Source organism: Phyllobates terribilis, unplaced genomic scaffold (assembly GCF_046119375.1).
Source record: "Phyllobates terribilis strain yellow unplaced genomic scaffold, ASM4611937v1 Scaffold_1__5_contigs__length_1240528914, whole genome shotgun sequence".
NCBI lineage: Eukaryota > Metazoa > Chordata > Amphibia > Anura > Dendrobatidae > Phyllobates > Phyllobates terribilis.
The window spans coordinates 224,253,006-224,272,007 of record NW_027362761.1 but is presented as its reverse complement, the minus strand read 5'-3'; the positions used below and the strand labels follow the sequence as shown (position 1 = coordinate 224,272,007).

The window sequence follows — 19,002 nt, the reverse complement described above, 5'->3', positions numbered from 1 at the left end:
ACTGACACAGTGCTGCAACCTTATGCACCCACACACCTTACAGTATTTGAAGTCGGACTGTCTAGTGCTGAGCTGATCTTAAAACCCCAGCTGCAAAAGCTACTACTGGAAGTCTTTAGTGACTGTGAGTATACATTCCACACACACTATTATCTCGATCCCACTGTGCTGCCACCACATGTGACGAATGGCATCAGAGAGATCACGCAGAATCCCACCGCTGCCACCACATGTGAAGGATCCACACCTCGCCACCCGCCCTGACGTCACAATTACATAAGACGGATGACGTGATGCAGATCTGCACTTTGCACCAATGTGAAGTTCCGCACCCCCTCGGGGACACAAGGTCAGATTGGTAAAGTTCTATACAGACACCCCCTGTCCAAACGGGTACAGGAAGGTACCGGGAGTGAGAAAAGGTGGCCCACTCAGTCACTGACATGGCACCACACTCGCTCATACACTTGATAGGCTGAGAGGCCCCTCTCACTGACCCCAGTGAAACAGAATCCTGTCAGCTTGGTAGAGCTGCCACCAGTTCCTATTAGATATAAACCCCTGGTCCGTTAACGGGAATTATATCAGGTCAGAAACCAGCCCCGGTAGCATGGGAATTAAGCTGAACAACGGACGTGTGGATTCGTGGAACAAGACAAAAGAGCAGCTCAAGGTTAAATTATATATTTAATCTCCTTAAGGGCACACCAGACAATACACTATATACATAAGGGTTATACATACATAATGGTCAGAGATGCAAACACAATAGTAGTGGTACAAAAGTATGCAGATATTAAGAGTCAGTTACCAGTCATATGGAAGGCCTGGCTTGCGGGGGAGGGCTGCCACATGGGAGGCATGTGGGTCCCTCTGATGGGTGACTTCTCCCATGCGATGTGTCGTTGCGACCTCCCAGAGAAAAAGCCCTAGGTCAAGAGCTGCAGGAGCTCGTAACCTCTCTGGGTCAAACACTCTTTCTGCCCCCTGGGCTGGACCTAAATCTCCACCCCTGGCCTCTATTAGCTATAAACTCCAGAAACTAAAATGGGTTAGAATTCTTTAATGGATGGTTCTAGGGAGCCGTTTCTGGTGCATCGGGTCCAGCCGGGCCCCTGCTACGCGTGGAGGCCAACACAGTGGTCCTATGGATTTCCAAATAGCTGTGCTATTTATCTCCCCATCCCTATGCGCTAGACTGGGTTGGGACCCAGGCGGACATTCGCCATGTCCGGAGGAATTCGGAAATATATTCTATGAATGGCTAGGACGTATAGTATGTCCATCAAGAAGGAAAGAATTGTGCGGTGTTAGGGAAGAGCTAGAACAACTAGACAGGGAATTAAGGTTATAAAACACAAACCTTTTATTGTTTAATACGCTCTCTAACGCCACGACGCGCTTCGATGGCTGAAGCTATCTTCTTCTGGTAGCTGGCATTTGGAAAAAAACTGCCATCAGTACCATCTGCCTGAGGACCAGTGGGTCCGGTTCTTAACCCCTAGCCCACTTCGGTCACACGGTCCCGGTCATGTGACCGCTGAAGCAGAAAGAAACTCCTTACAGCAGTCCCTGTTAAGCTGCGGTCATCATACAGACTCCCACCTGGAAGCGTTTTCCCTTGTTGTGCGGGGCTCCTTGGCACAACAGGACCAGGTGAGTGGTCACAACATCTCCCCCTTCCCCCCACCCCCAAACCTCAGGCTCTTCACCATTGGCGCGCCAACTGTTTTTGTTTTCCGTATAGTATTTCCATAACTCGATATGGAATTATAGCTGTCTGACACAAAGGGAGACCGCATGGCTTGGATCCACAGGGGGTCTTCCTGTTGTAGCTCACCAGCCAGCTGGTGGGGGAGTAACTCCTCTGTTTGAAGCTGGCCAGGTGAGATTTTTGGCACTCACTGTCTCTTGCTCCCCCCGCCTCCTGCACCTGCTAAGTGTCCAGTTACAACTGCACACTGGAGGGCTTTATAATCCACTAGCATATAGGATACAATGATTGACATGGAATTATATCTCCAATATTCTTCACACCCACATTTTCCTTTTGACGCAGCCCGGGAATGCCAGCTTTCTGGAGCCAAATCCTAAATTTAGGCAGAGCATGTCATATGCAATACCATGACAAGCTGAAGTAACCAGGGAAAACGTTAATTTACTAACTCTGAATTATATAGTTTTCCAGTGCCTAGACTCACAAGCAGCACTGATTTGGTGTCCAAGACCTCTGAAGCTATGGATTTTCTGTGTCTGACATCATCCATCCAAATGGTGAGTCCACCTGATATACCCTAATCCAGAAGCTACACCACACTCCAGAAAATTTGGTGTAAACAGCTTACTACTGCCTAAGACCATGGCTCTCAATACACCTCTTCTACATCTAGCCTAAACGAAGAGAAAGAACAATTGTTATTGCCAGAATATGGAGGTGAGAGAAGAAGAAAAGATGTGAATGTATAAAAATAAAAAAATATTTTTTATTAGAAATTGCTATTAAAATTTATTAAATCTTAAAATTTACGGGTCACATGCATCTACAGATGCATATAAGGTCACCGTCTAGATGGTACTTGACAGTGACCCACAAATTCGGGGTTGCATTGTGATGTGAGAATGATGTTAATGGGAATACCTAACCCAGTCCCTAGTAATAAATGGGTTATGTCTGTATATTCTACCAATTGATGTTCCCCAAATTGTTATTGGCAATGTGTGCCTCTGAGCTTCCTAATTATTACCTGGGTACAGTAGAATACGCTATACTCTTCAGCAGAGGTAGGCGAATTGCGGCCCGCTGGCCACATTCGGCCCTCTGGCTGTCACAGTCTAGCCCGTGTACCGAGATTGCCAAATGACTGAAAAAGTGGCCCACAGGCCGCACCATGCCCTCACCTGCTGCCGCCCACTGTTACCGCTTTCTGTATCCTTTGGATGCAGAGAGCAGTGAATAAATTGGTGGAGGATCGAATCGTCGGCTCCTTCTTCCACCAATCAGCCTGTGCGAGTGAGCCAGCAGATGCGATGATGTCATTACATTGTGTCTGCTGTATGCAGAGTCAGTGCAACGGAGACAGGAGTAGAGAATCGGGGGAACTGAAGTGAGGTGAGCATGTGTTGTTTTTTTTACATAGAGAGGCTATGTGGGGGCTCATACTGTTTATAGGGGGCTACGTGGGGGCTCATACTGTAAATAGAGAAGCTATGTGGGGGCTCATACTGTATATAGGGGCTTTGTGGGAGCGCATACTATATATAGGGGGCTATGTAAGGGCTCATATTGTGTATAGAGATGCTATGTGGGGGTTCATACTGTATATAGAGAGTAATGTGGGGGTTCATACTGTATATAAGAGGCTATGTGGGGACTCATACAGTGTACAGGGGGCTATGTGAGGTCTCATATTGTATATAGAGAGGCAATGTGGGGGTTCATACGATATATAGAGAGTAATGTGGGGTCTCATAATGTACAATGGGTACGGAAAGTATTCAGACCCCATTTAAATGTTTCACTCTTTGTTTCATTGCAGCCATTTGGTAAGTTCTAAAAAGTTCATTTTTTTTCTCCTTAAAGTACACTCTGCGTACTAAAAAAAAACAGAAATGTAGAAATGTTTGCAAATCTATTAAAAAAGAAAAACTGAAATATCACATGGTTATAAGTATTCAGACCCTTAGCGCAGTATTGAGTAGAAGTAACCTTTTGAGCTAGTACAGCCAAGAGTCTTCTTGGGAATGATGCAACAAGTTTTTCACACCTGGATTTTGGGATCCTCTGCCATTCTTCCTTGCAGATCCTCTCCAGTTCCATCAGGTTGGATGGTGAACGTTGGTGGACAGCCATTTTCAGGTCTCTCCAGAGATGCTCAATTGGGTTTAGGTAAGGGCTCTGGCTGGGCCAGTCAAGAATGGTCACAGATTTGTTCTGAAGCACTCCTTTGTTATTTTAGCTGTGTGCTTAGGGTCATTATCTTGTTGGAAGGTGAACCTTCAGCCAAGTCTGAGGTCCAGAGCACTCTGGAAGAGGTTTTCATATAGGATATCTCTGTACTTGGCCGCATTCATGTTTCCTTCAATTGCAACCAGTCGTCTTGTCCCTGCAGCTGAAAAACACCCCCATAGCATGATGCTGCCACCACCATGTTTCACTGTTGGAATTGTATTGGGCAGGTGATGAGCAGTGCCTGGTTTTCTCCACACATACCACTTAGAATTATCAACAAAAAGTTCTATCTTCATCTCATCAGATCGGAGAATCTTATTTCTCATAATCTAGGAGTCCTTCATGTGTTTTTGAGCAAACTCTATGCGGGCTTTCATATGTCTTGCACTGAGGAAAACTTCCATTGGGCCACTCTGCCATAAAGGCCCGACTGGTGGAGGGCTGCAGTGATAGTTGACTTTGTGGAACTTTCTCCCATCTCTCTACTGCATCTCTGGAGCTCAGCCACAGTGATCTTGGGGTTCTTCTTTACCTCTCTCACCAAGGCTCTTCTCCCACAATTGCTCAGTTTGGCTGGATGACCAGGTCTAGGAAGACTTCTGGTGGTCCCAAACTTCTTCCATTTAAGGATTATGGAGGCCACTATGCTCTTAGGAGCCTTGAGTAATGCAGAAATTCTTTTGTAACCTTGGCCAGATCTGTGCGTTGCCACAATTCTGTCTCTGAGCTCTTTGGGCAGTTCCTTTGAGCTCATGATTCTCATTGGTCTGACATGCACTGTGAGCTGTGAGGTCTTATATAGACAGGTGTATGCCTTTCCAAATGAAGTCCTATCAGTTTAATTAAACATAGCTGGACTCCAATGAAGGAGTAGAACCATCTCAAGGAGGATCACAAGGAAATGGACAGCATGTGACTTAAATATGAGTGTGTGAGCAAAGGGTCTGAATACTTATGACCATGTGATATTTCAGTTTTTCTTTTTTAATAAATTTGCAAAAATTTCTACATTTCTGTTTTTTTCCAGTCAAGATGGGGTGCAGAGCGTACTTTAATGAGAAACAAAAATTAACTTTTTAGAATTTACCAAATGGCTGCAATGAAACAAAGAGTGAAACATTTAAAGGGGTCTGAATACTTTCCGTACCCACTGTATATACAGAGGCAACGTGGGTGCTCACATTGTATGCAGGGGGCTATGTGGGGGCTCATACTGTATATAAAGGGTCATGCGTGGGCTCATATGGTATATAGGGGCTGTCAGAATACTTAATTCTGCTCAATATAAGTGATACAATTAATATTAATATAAAATAATTATAATTAAAATGGTAATATTAATATTGAGCAGAATTAATTTCAGCCTATTGGTTCGGCCCTCCCCAACAGTCACGGTTCATAGACCTCACAAAGTAGCACAAGTCTCCAACATTTTATTAATTAACTTTTCACATAATACTAATTCATATTTTTATTGCCAAACATAATGAGGGTAAATTATATATGTCATGAAATGTAACATTTATTCTATATGTAAAGCAATTATGCTGATCAGTATAAAGAATAAAAAAGTGAAAAAAGAATTACCGTATTTTGTGGATTATAAAACGCACCGGTTAATAAGACACACAACAAATTTTGGGGAGGAAAATAGGAAAAAATGTTTTTTAATAAACCGGTGAGTATTATAATCAGCTTATCTGGGGGGCGGGGGGGGGCGTTGGTAGAGTGGGTCCCAGGGTTGCCGCTGGCTGAGGCCGCAGATGCTGCAGGGTGCCGGAGATGCGGACGTGGTGCCGGAGATCCTGTGGGGTCAGGATGGGGTGTTCAGAGGCTGCTGTGGGGCCCATGCTGTCTGCACAGAGATCTCGGGAAACGAGATCTCAGCGCAGAGATCTCAATCTGAGCATGTGCCGCCTCCGGCTGCCATTTTCCCGGAGTCCATCGCATAGGACAGCATGGAAGGTTCGGGGCTCCAGCTTGGCGGAGCCCCCGCACCACCGGACTCCTCCAGTGCAGAACTTGTCAGACAGCATGGGGCCCTCAGCCGCCTCTGAACACCCCATCCTGACCCCACAGCATCTCCGGCACCACGTCCGCATCCCTGGCACCCTGCAGCATTTCTGGGACCCGCTCCACCGCAGCCGGTAAGGTAATTTCGCTTTCTAAGACGCACCCCTATTTTCCCCCCGAATCTGGGGGGAAAAAAGTGCGTCTTATAAAGCGAAAAATACGGTATTTCAGTAGGTGACTGCATTACTACCTTGCTGTAACTGAACATATCTTAATTTCACATTTATAGTTATTATACGCTGTATTATTGAGTAAAAAACTCTTACTTGAAAGCATGTAAAAGTCATTGAGATACACTGGCTCCTCATCCTATAAAAAGAGAAATGAATACATGAAATGTATAAATTATATATAAATACCATATATACATTTATATACAGTGGGGAAAATAAGTATTTGATACATTGTCAATTTTGCAAGTTTTCACACCTACAAAGAATGGAGAAGTCTGTAATTTTTATTGTGGGCACACTTCAACTGTGAGAGACAGAATCTTAAAAAAATCCAGAAAATCACATTGTATGATTTTTAAATAATTAAATTGCATTTTGGAAAAATAAATAAATTACAAAGCTTCTTCTATCCTTTGCAATGTTAATCACAGACAACACACGGACTGTACACTAATGGAATCCATGTGCTCTCTTTGATTTCCTCAGACCCATAACTTGTATTGGAACTTTCATCCGTGATGCCGATAACAAAACAGACATGTCTCCATGATTTCTGCATGGACGCACGGTCGACAAAAAGACTATAATAGGTACATGTTCTATCCTTGAAAATCATGGATAGAACACGTAGGTAAAAAATGGACATCTGAATGAGGCCTTATACTGGTCTTCTCTATATAAGGATAATAAAATATTAGACTGTTCTCATGCGTAGGATCAACCACTCCATAGGTGGCCTTTGTGACTACAGACTTTGTCAACACTATATGACATCTTGCTTCACTCTACACTTCAGGAAAAGCCTATTGACAATTTGCACATGATCCCATATTAGATAAAGTATTCTAATAGCTATAAGTCAGTATTTATGTAGTGCATGTTATTTGATAAATTTTATATAATAATCATGGTTATGCAATAGCGTTGATGGAAGATGGCACTTACCAGAACTTTGTTACTTGTGCAACCTCCAAATATGAATGCAATATTGCCGACGACGGCTAAAGCGTGGCCATACCTACACATAGTACAGGAACAAATGTGAATGCAGCCTTTATAACACACAAGGCAATGCACACATTAATAACATTGGTACAATAGATGGGAATACACTGGACCTGGTCTCCCGGGTCTACTCAGTGTATGAAATACTAACTAATGCTCTCTGACCACAACCTGCTTTCCTCCGTCAAAATGTGTCGCAGCACTCAGGACACCCCCAAATACCACACACATAGAAATCTATGTACCATAAATACCTATTATTGAACAATTTACTATCAGCATTGCTCTTAATCTCCTCCCTCTCGTGTCCTGATTTAGCATGGAAACATAATAAAACATTGGAACGTGCCCTTGATGAAGCTGCACCCCCTACATGCAGAACAACCCCCCAATATCATGGATCCTTTTCCTTCCCGCACTTCATCAAGTTCACTTTCCATCTTTGAACCGGTCACAGAAGAAGAAGTTACCAGTCTGAATTGTAAAGGGCTGCGAAATATGCTGGTGAAATAGAAGTAAAAATTTGTATTATTATTAATAAAGCTAGGTTCACATTACATTAATACAGTAATCTGCGGAGAGAGTATGTCTCCTCTGCGTTATTGTGCATCTCTGAAAAGATGAATACTAGCAGTACGGAGGCCAGACAGTGTCCACTCTGACTCTACCAGGTTCATTCAAGTGAATGGTTCCTTCAGGAGTTTCTATTGGGATCCCAGAAAAACTATGTAAAGACATTAACCTACATGGAGCCGTTCACTCACTCAATCTCATTTTTGAGTGACACATATCGGCATGCTGACCTAGCCTGAAAGGGGATATCCGGAACTTTTTTTCCCAGTGGAGCTAAGCACTTTTTGGCAAGTAGCTGCTAAATACCTGCCTGTTCTGCCTTGCGACAATCTCTCCCGCTTAAAGAGGTCATTGACTGTTCCTGGTAACGATTCTCAAGCTTTCTGTGACGTCATGTGGAGCAAAGAGCATACAGCAAATCCTTCTCTTCTACTCTGTCAGTAGGGCATCACAGCCAGCTGTCTATCAACACCACACTGGCAGTAACACATCATCAAAACAGCCGAGGTGTTTTCCCCACATGAGTGGAAAGTAGGAGATCTGATTTGGCTAGGTGAAAGGCCTCTGAAAGGGGATTTAAGGTGGAAGGTTTCTCCTTGTGGAGAGTGTCAAGCTGGCATAAGGAGACTTATACGTGGTGTCAAGATTTTATCACAGGGCTGGAAGGTCACGCAGAACTACCCACTGTGATCTTTGGAGCAAACAGCTCTCTTCTGCTCTTTATTGTCCGAACAATTACACAATTGGCCAATGATCAACAGAGGAGGCCACAGGCTGTTCGCACTAACAGGCCAGTTATCAGAAAACTAACAGTCAGGGTATGGTATATACACCTCCGGATTCCAACACATGGAATATGTGTATATACCCCCGTACGATCACCGCTATCTCCACGATAACCCCAGACTACTCGCTGCCAAAACCAGTCGTTTTTACAGGCTGGCTGGACGCCTGATAGGTAGCGTATGATTTCGAGGCATGGTTATTTAAATTTTATATTTAATCCAAAGGGAGGCAGTGTTTATGAAAAATATACAAAAAGTTTTACAAAGGGGACAAAACAATACAGCATATACAGTTACAAAAAATAAAAGGGATTAACAAGAGAACTTACTATGCCGCTCGCAGAGACGAGTCAACTTAGCCGAAGGAGAGCGCTTCGCTTGGAGACGTTCAGAAAATGGGCTTCATGCATACACGATATGTATCTCTCTACACGAACACAGATAATAATTTGCCTTGATCTTTTATCAGCCCCTGAGTTGGCTATTAGATTAAAGAAACTTTACTGCATAAAGCTTTAATATTACATACACACTACAAAATAGCCTTCACATTTAACCCCTTACTGACATATGACGTACTGATACATCATATGCCGGCTCCCTGACTTTGATGCAGGCTCGCATGCCGAGCCCACATCTTTCCCTGCACATGACAGCTGATTTAATTAGCCATCATGTGCCTCTAACAGCCTCATTTTAAATGTGAATCATTTAAAAAAAATTAAAAATACACATATTTGGTATCGCCTCGTTTGTAAAAGTCCAATCTATCAAAATATATAATAAATTAATCCGATCGGTAAACAGTGTAATGAGATAGAGACTCGAAACGCCAGAATTACATTCTTTTGGCTGTCGCAACATTGCAATACAATGCAATAAAAGGCGTTCAAAACATCGTATCTACCCCAAAATGATATCAATAAAAATGTTAGCTCAGGGAGCAAAAAATACGCCATCACATAGTCCTATATCCCGAAAAAAAGAAAACGTTATGGATGTCAAAAAATGGCGACACAAGAAAAGTTGCTTTTTTGACGATTTTCTGATTTTTTTTTCACCACTTAAATAATAAAAAAAAAACTATGCATGTGCGTACTCGTACTGACTTGGAGAATCATATTTCCAGGTCAGTTTTACCATACAGTGAACACTGTAAATAAAAAAAGCAAAAAACAATTGTGAAATTGCACTTTTCTTTGCAATTTCAACGCACTCAGAAATTGTTTCACATGATAAAATGGATTATGTCATTCAAAAGAACGACTTGTCCTGCAAAAAACAAGCCCTCATATGCTTATATTGACGGGGAAAAAAAAAGTTATGCCTCTTGGAAGAAAAGGAGGAAAAAAACGTAAAAAGGGGGGTGCAGTAGTTAACCCCTTAATAACATCTGACGTACTAATACGCGTCTGTGCCCTGGGACTTAAGAGCCAGACCCGTATTAGTACGTCATCGCGATCGCGCGCGCACACAGGCTGTGCGGGCGCGATCGCCGCCGGGTGTCAGCTGATTGTCACAGCTGACACCCGGTACTATGTGCTGGGAGCGGTCACGCACCGCTCCCAGCATATTAACCCCCGCGATGCTGCGATCGAAGTCGATCGAAGTCGATCGCGGCATTGCGGGGGCAAGGGGAGGTGATCGGCGATACTCACCTCCTCTTCCGGCTTCCAGCGCAGTCTGCAAAGGCTTCCCGGGTGTTGCCATGACGACCCGATGTCGTCATGACAACATCCGGGTCACCAGAGAGCAGGAAGATTGCTTGGACATGCGCAGTGCATCTCCAAGCAATCTTCACACTGTGCACTTCTGACAGCCTTCATGGCATAGGGATGGTGCTCCATTCCTGTGCCATGCAGGCGATCAGAAAAAAAAAAGTGAAAGTCCCAGAGTGGGACAAAGTAATAAAGTGTATAAACTGTGTGAAAGTGGAAAAAAAAAAAAAAAAAAATGTGCAAAAATATTATAAAAAAATAAAAAAAATAATACACCAAAAATAAAAATATAATGTACCCATCAATAAATATTATTATAAAAAAAATAAAAAAAAACAATAAAAGTACACATATTTGGTATCGCCGCGTCCGGAACAACGTGACCTATAAAACTGTCCCACTAGTTAACCCCTTCAGTGAACACGGTAAAAAAAAAAAAAAAAAAAACAAGCAAAAAACAATGCTTTATCACCATACCGCCAAACAAAAAGTGGAATAACACGCGATCAAAAAGATGCATATAAATAAAAATGATACCGCTGAAAACGTCATCTCGTCCCGCAAAAAACAAGCCGCCATATAGCTCCATCAGCCGAAAAATAAAAAAGTTATAGCTCTCAGAATAAAGCGATACTAAAAACTATTTTTTTCTATAAAATAGCTTTTATTGTGTATAAGCGCCAAAACATAGAAAAATGATACAAATGTGGTACCGCTGTAAACGTACTGACCCGAAGAGTAAAGCTGCCTCATCAATTTTACCACACGCGGAACAGAATAAAAAAAAAAAAAAAAAAAACAATTCCTGAATTGTTGGTTTTTGTTTATTCTGCCTCCCAAAAATCGGAATAGAAAGCGATCAAAAAATGTCACGTGCCTGAAAATGGCACCAATAACAACGTCAAGTCATCCCGCAAAAAACGAGCCGTCACATGACTGTCTGCCAAAATCTGGAAAAATTATAGCTCTCAAAATATGGCGATGCAAAAACTAGATTTTACAAAAAATGCGTCTTTTAGTGTGTGACAGCTGTCAGTCATAAAAACCCCATATGATTCTGGCATTGCTGTAATCACACCAACCCGAAGAATAAAGTCGTCTAATCACTTATACCGCACAAGGAACGGCGTCAAAAATAAACTCTTGAGTTAGGATTGGGCTAGGGTTAGGGCTGGGTTTGGGGCTAGGGTTGTGCTGGGGCTAGGGTTGTGCTGGGGCTAGGGTTGTGCTGGGGCTAGGGTTGTGCTAGGGTTAGGGCTGGGGTTGGGATTTTTTTCAAAAGTAAGAAAAAAAGATGACGATATGGCGACTAGTGTTGAGAGCAAGTGCTCGCTACTTGAGTTTGCATCGGGTGCTCTGGTATGCATTTAGTATCGTGGGTATTTGAGTGACATGCTCGAGTCTCTGCCCCATATGCTTCGCGGCCAAAAAACTTTACGGGGATTGCCTGCCATGCACGAGCGATCCCCGCATGTTTTTTTTTGGGTGTATAATAACCGTGAAACATGCGGAGCAGGGACTCGAGCATGTCACTCGAGCACACGCTGTACATGGTGCATACCTGAGTACCCGATGCAAACTCAAGTAGCGAGCACTTGCGCTCAAGAATAATGACAACTTATTCAATATGATGACCTAATGTAAACAAATAATGTGCCGTACCTCTGGGTTCAAAATGTTCACTATACACCTTAATAAAATCTTTGAGGGGTATAGTTTCCAAAATGGGGACACTTGTGGGGGAGCTCCACTGTTTAGGCACATCACGGGCTCTCCAAACGCGACATGGTGTCCGCTAACAAATTGAATGGAAAATCGGCTCAAATTGTTAGCGGACGCCATGTTGCGTTTGGAGAGCCCCTGTGTGCCCAAACATTGGAGCTCCCCCACAAGTGACCCCATTTTGGAAACTAGACCCCCCAAGGCACCTATCTAGATGCATAGTGAGCACTTAGAACCCCCAGGTGCTTCACAAATTGATTCGTAAAAATGAAAAAGTGAAAATAAAACACTTTTTCATTTTTATGAATCAATTTGTGAAGCACCTGGGGTTCCAAGTGCTCACTATGAATCTAGATAGGTGCCTCGGGGGTCTAGTTTCCAAAATGGGGTCACTTGTGGGGGAGCTCCAATGTTTGGGCACACAGGGACTCTCTAAATGCAACATGGTATCCGCTAACAAATTGAATGGAAAATCGGCTCAAATTGTTATCGGACACCACATTGCGTTTGGAGAGCCCCTCTGTGCCCAAACTTTGGAGCTCCCCCACAAGTGACCCCATTTTGGAAACTAGGCACCTTTCTAGATGCATAGTGAGCACTTGGAACCCCCAGGTGCTTCACAAATTGATTCGTAAAAATGAAAAAGTGAAAAAAAAAACACTTTTTCATTTTTATGAATCAATTTGTGAAGCACCTGGGGTTCCAAGTGCTCACTATGAATCTAGATAGGTGCCTTGGGGGGTCTAGTTTCCAAAATGGGGTCACTTGTGGGGGAGCTCCAATGTTTGGGCACACAGGGACTCTCCAAATGCAACATGATATCCGCTAATAAATTGTCGGCTCAAATTGATAGCGGATATCATGTTGCATTTGGAGAGTCCCTGTGTGCCCAAACATTGGAGCTCCTCCACAAGTGACCCCATTTTGGAAACTAGACCCCCCAAGGCACCTATCTAGATGCATAGTGAGCACTTGGAACCCCTAGGTGCTTCACAAATTAATTTGTAAAAATGAAAAAGTGTTTTTTTTTTCACTTTTTCATTATTACGAATCAATTTGTGAAGCACCTGGGGGTTCCAAGTGCTCACTATGCATCTAGAAAGGTGCCTTGGGGGGTCTAGTTTCCAAAATGGGGTCACTTGTGGGGGAGCTCCAAAGTTTGGGCACAGAGGGGCTCTCCAAACGCAATGTGGCGTCCGCTAACAATTTGAGCCGATTTTCCATTCAATTTGTTAGCGGATACCATGTTGCATTTAGAGAGTCCCTGTGTGCCCAAACATTGGAGCTCCCCCACAAGTGACCCCATTTTGGAAACTAGACCCCCCAAGGCACCTATCTAGATGCATAGTGAGCAGTTGGAACCCCCAGGTGCTTCACAAATTGATTCATAAAAATGAAAAAGTGTTTTTTTTTTCACTTTTTCATTGTTACGAATCAATTTGTGAAGCACCTGGGGGTTCCAAGTGCTCACTATGCATCTGGATAGGTGCCTTGGGGGGTCTAGTTTCCAAAATGGGGTCACTTGTGGGGGAGCTCCAATGTTTGGGCACACAGGGACTCTCTAAATGCAACATGGTGTCCTCTAACAAATTTAACGGAAAATCGGCTCAAATTGTTAGCGACACCATGTTGCGTTTGGAGAGCCGCTGTGTGCCCAAACATTGGAGCTCCCCCACAAGTGACCCCATTTTGGAAACTAGACCCCCCAAGGCACCTATCTAGATGCATTGTGAGCACTTGGAACCCTCAGGTGCTTCACAAATTGATTCATAAAAATGAAAAAGTGTTTTTTTTTTTCACTTTTTCATTGTTACGAATCAATTTGTGAAGCACCTGGGGGTTCCAAGTGCTCACTATGCATCTAGAAAGGTGCCTTGGGGGGTCTAGTTTCCAAAATGGGGTCACTTGTGGGGGAGCTCCAAAGTTTGGGCACACATGGGCTCTCCAAACACAACATGGCGTCCGCTAATTATTCAAGCAAATTTTACAATCAAAAAGTCAAATGGCGCTCCTTCCCTTCCGAGCCCTGCCGTGCGCCCAAACAGTATTTTTTCCCCAAATATTGGGTATCTGCGTGCCCAGGGGAAATTGCACAACAAATTTTGGGGTCCATTTTTTCTTGTTACCCCTGTGAAAATAAAAAAAATTGGGTCTAAAGTAACATTTTTGTGAAAAAAGTTAAATGTTCATTTTTTTCTTCCACATTCAAAAAATTCCTGTGAAGCACCTGAAGGGTTAATAAAGTTCTTGAATGTGGTTTTGAGCACCTTGAGGGGTGCAGTTTTTAGAATGGTGTCACTTTTGGGTATTTTCTGTCATAAAGACCTCTCAAAGTGACTTCAAATGTGATGTGGACCCTAAAAAAATGGTTTTGTAAATTTTGTTGGAAAAATGAGAAATCGCTGGTCAACTTTTAACCCTTATAGCTCCCTAACAAAAAAAAATTTTGGTTCCAAAATTGTGGTGATGTAAAGTAGACATGTGGGAAATGTTATTTATTAACTCTTTTGTGTGACATATCGCTCTGATTTCAGGGCTTAAAAATTCAAATTTTGAAAATTGCAAAATTTTCAAAATTTTCGCCAAATTTCCGTTTTTTTCACAAATAAACGCAAGTGATATCGAAGAAATTTTTCCACCATCATGAAGTACAATATGTCACGAAAAAACAATCTCAGAATCAGGGGGATCCGTTGAAGCGTTCCAGAGTAATTACCTCATAAAGTGACAGTGGTCAGAATTGTAAAAATTGGCCCGGTCATTAACGTGCAAACCACCCGCGGGGCTTAAGGGGTTAATACCTTAACCCCTGCATGACATTTGACGTAATAAAGAACAAAAAAAATATTATACCAATAAATACATATATTTGTGTAAAAAAATAAAAATAAACAAAACAGTACACATATTTGGTATCACTGCATCCGGAACGACACGATCTATAAAACTTTCACACTATTTAACCTCTTCAGTGAACACTGTAAAAAAAATAAATAAAAAACGTGTCAAAAAAAATATGCTTTTTCATCATACTGCAAAAAAAGTGGAATAAAATGCGCTCAAAAAGTCGAATGTAAGTAAAAATGGTATCGCTGAAAACGACATCTTGCTGTCATCTTCCGTCAACTGACAAATAAATAAGTTATAGCTCTTAGAATATAGCGAAGCCAAAACAATTATTTTTTCTATAAAGTAGTTTTTATTGTGTAAAAGCGCCAAAACATAAAAATACAATATAAATCGCTGCGATCATACTGGCCCGAAGAATAAAGCTGCCTTATCACTTTTGGAACGTGGTAAATGGCATAAAAAAAATGATTTCTCAACTGCTATTTTTTGTTCATTTTGCCTTCCAAAAAAGGAAGCAATGGGGTATTTCCACGTTCAGCAGAAATTGTGTGACAAATTTTGGTGTCATTTTTACCCATTTCCTCATTTGAAAATGTAAAATCTGGGGCTAAACTTAAATTTCTGTGGTAAAAATGTAATTATTTTTTCTTCACTGCCCAATGGTATAAAATTCTGTGACACACCAGTGGTGTCAATATGATTACGGCATCCTTAGATGAATTCATTGAGAGGTGTAGTTTGTAAAATGGGGTCACTTATGGGGGGTTCTGCTGTTCTGGCACCTTAGGGGCTCTGCCAATGTGACATGGCATCGTCAAACCAGCCCAACAAAATATGAAATCCAATATGGCGCTTCTTCCTTTCTGAGCTTTGCACTGTGCCTCAAAATTAGTTTTTCGACCACACATGGGATATCGGCATACTCAGGAGAAATTGCGCAACAAATTTTGTAGTCCATTTTCTCCTGATATCCTTGTGAAAATGAAAATATAGGGGGCTAAAACAACATTTTTGTGGGACAAATATATTTTTTTCATTTTTACAGATCCAAGTTGCAAAATTCTGTGAAGCACCTTGTGGGTTCAAGGTGCTCTCCACACATCTAAATAAATTCCATGAGGGGTCTAGTTTCCAAAATGGGGTCACTTGTGGGGGGGTTTCCACTGTTTAGGCACATCAGGGGCTCTCCAAATGCGATATAACACCCAAAGACCATTCCATCAAAGTCTGCATTCCAAAAAGTCACTCCTTCCTTTCCGAGCCCTGCCGTACGTCCAAACAATAGTTTTCCCCCACATATGAGGTGTCTGCGTGCTCAGGAGAAATTGCACAACAAATTGTGGGGTCCACTTTCTCATGTTACCCCTTTGAAAATAAAAAACTTGGGTCTAAAAAACATTTTTGTGTTAAAAATGTTTTTTTTTATTTTCACGGCTCCACTTTTTATTCTTCTGTGAAGCACTTTGGAGCTAAAAACTATTTTTGGGAGAAATATGTGAAATTTATATTTTCGCGGCTCAATGTTATAAACTTCTGTCAAGCACCTGTGGGTTCAAGGTGCTCACCACACATCTAGATAAGTTCCCTGAGGGGTCTAATTTACAAAATGGTGTCACTTGTGGGGGGTTTCCACTGTTTAGGCACATCAGGGGCTCTCCAAACGCAACATGGCATCCGCTAATTATTCAAGCAAATTTTACATTCAAAAAGTCAAATGGAGCTCCTTCCCTTCCGAGCTCTGCCGTGCACCCAAACAGTGGTTTTCCCCCAAATATGGGGTATCAGCATGCTCAGGAGAAATTGCACAACAAATTTTAGGGTCCATTTTTTTCTGTTATCCTTGCGAAAATAAAATAAATTTGGGTCTAAAGTAAAATTTTTGTGAAAAAAAGTTAAATGTTCATTGTTTTCTTCCACATTCCAAAAAAATCCTGTGAAGCACCTGAAGGGTTAATAAACTTCTTGAATGTGGTTTTGAGCACCTTGAGGGGTGTAGTTTTTAGAATGGTGTCACTTTTGGGTATTTTCTGTCATAAAGGCCCCTCAAAGTCACTTCAAATGTGATGTGGTCCCTAAAAAAATGGTTTGTAAATTTTGTTGGAAAAATGAGAAATCGCTGGTCAACTTTTAACCCTTATAATTTCCTAACGAAAAAGAAAATATTGGTTCCAAAATTGTGCTGATGTAAAGTAGACATGTGGGAAATGTTATTTACTGTAATAACTATTTTGTGTGACATATCTTTCTGATTTAAGGGCATGAAAATTCAAAGTTTGAAAATTGCGAAATTTTAAAATTTGCGCCAACTTTCACAAATAAATGCCAGTCATATCAAATTAATTTTACCACTATCATGAAGTACAATATGTCACGAAAAAACAATCTCAGAATCAGGGGGATCCGTTGAAGCGTTCCAGAGTTATTACCTCATAAAGTGACACTGGCAAGAATTGTAAAATTTGGCTTGGTTAGGAAGGTGAAAACAGGCTGGGGGTGAAGGGGTTAGGATTAGCAAATGAAACTAAGGTGCTATGTTCAGTGAAGAACAGAATGACCTAAATAAGCTATACCATTGTAGAGACAAGTCACTCTTAGTAAAGGTATAGAAAAAACATCACTAGGCATGGCTACATGAAAATAACCGGAGCCCTAGAGTAAAGGCATTGGAGCTGGGTAATATAACCAGCGTGACAAATGTCAATATTGATAAGCTGTGTATTTCACCATTCATTGCTTGGTGATCCCGAATCATGATTTAGTTTTCAACAAATGTACTTAGAGAATGGTAGAGAATAACAGGGAGAAACAGAAGGAGAAAAGCTAGGGCTGAAATAGCTGTGATAACAAAGTACAGCACTCGAGCATCTCCTGCTGTGTCATAGACATTGAATGGAGCCAAGGTGTGGATGGTCTGCTCAGGAATGATGGGGGGTGGGATTTAGCAGTGAGACCCCCAGCAATCTGCAAGTTACATGAAATGAGTAAGGTCAGACGACCAAAACGCGTCTGCTTCTGATTTTAGTTCACTATGAACATGTAAACGGACATGTTAAGCGAATGTATTTAATAAATTGAAAGCTTTTAGAGAAGAATCCATGCTGGTTTAACTGGTTTCTTTACTTGCTAACTTGGTGCAGCCGATTTTAGGAATGCTTTGAAAAGAGTAATAATAATAATTGCAGTACAATAAGATGTAAATAGATTGTAAGCACATATAGTGTATCTAGTCCACCCTATCTGTCTTTTTTTTCACAATTTACATTGTTATAAAATAAATAATAGAAATAAGTCATTAAACATACCGTGGTCTTGGTGCATCTCCGACAACGTTGCTTTGTACCCAATGCCCGCTTGCCAAAGCCATTTTTTTCAAGCTTAAAAAAACCCAAATACAATGACATTGCAATGTATCTCCTTCAGAGTTCTTATTTTTAAGAAAATCATGAGGCTTATTTTACATACCAGTGCACCACACAGCTTGCTTCGCTTATCAGATGTGACCTGTCACTGTCCCCAAAGCAGGATTCAATTGAATACTTGATATGAAGCTATAAAAGCTACTTGGTAACTAAAAGTATACAGAGCTGAATACTGCCGAAGCTTTGATGAATGCTTTATTTTACTTGCCACTTGTTGCCATGGATCAGAGCAAACAAAGACAGCCAGTAAAGTATGAAATTTGCATGAACAGTTTCCGGCTAAGAAGAACACATGGCAGGTAAAGCTGATAGCTATCCTCTTTGTTTCAGGAGTTCAGGAGATCAGATCACTGTGTGCCAGGTGTGGGAAAGCATGTCTCACGTATACTATGAACTCTTCAAGACAATATGGGCGCCGAGGAAAAAACACTATTAGATAAAATTCACATTGACCTCTAAATCTTGAATTGTGGATTTTGCTGGAATGCAGAATTAATGCAAATATCTTCTACATACGAGAGCTGGATATTATTTATTTTATGTCCTCAACATCTTCTGAAGATCTTTTCAGAGATTCTCATCAATCAGGTCAGGGCTGGCATTTTAATTTGATGAAGTATACACTACACTACCAATTCACCTGGCAGTATATTAGGCTATGTTTCCATTATGGTGAAGGCTTTGTTCAGCAGTTCCAAGTTCACAGAACAGTGCAACATGTAATAATAATAATCT

The 19,002-nt window shown here is 41.7% G+C and overlaps 1 protein-coding gene across 3 annotated transcripts in view; it reads right to left on the bottom strand.

The window, feature by feature from the left end:
* Positions 1–18,504, bottom strand: part of LOC141166450 (kelch domain-containing protein 3-like) — a 103,294-nt gene extending 84,790 nt beyond the window's left edge. The window contains exons 1-4 of one of the 3 annotated variants that reach the window (XM_073653141.1): positions 18,311–18,504; positions 18,151–18,222; positions 7,141–7,213; positions 6,289–6,331 (exon numbers count right to left, since the gene is read on the bottom strand). In XM_073653141.1, coding sequence (XP_073509242.1) covers positions 6,289–6,331; positions 7,141–7,213; positions 18,151–18,212 — 178 coding nt within the window. In that variant the 5' untranslated portion in view covers positions 18,213–18,222; positions 18,311–18,504. Of the gene's footprint in view, positions 1–6,288; positions 6,332–7,140; positions 7,214–8,887; positions 8,985–18,150; positions 18,223–18,310 lie in introns of those variants that run through there. The other 2 variants (XM_073653132.1, XM_073653150.1) reach the window with 2 other exon arrangements.
* Positions 18,505–19,002: the final 498 nt, after the last annotated feature.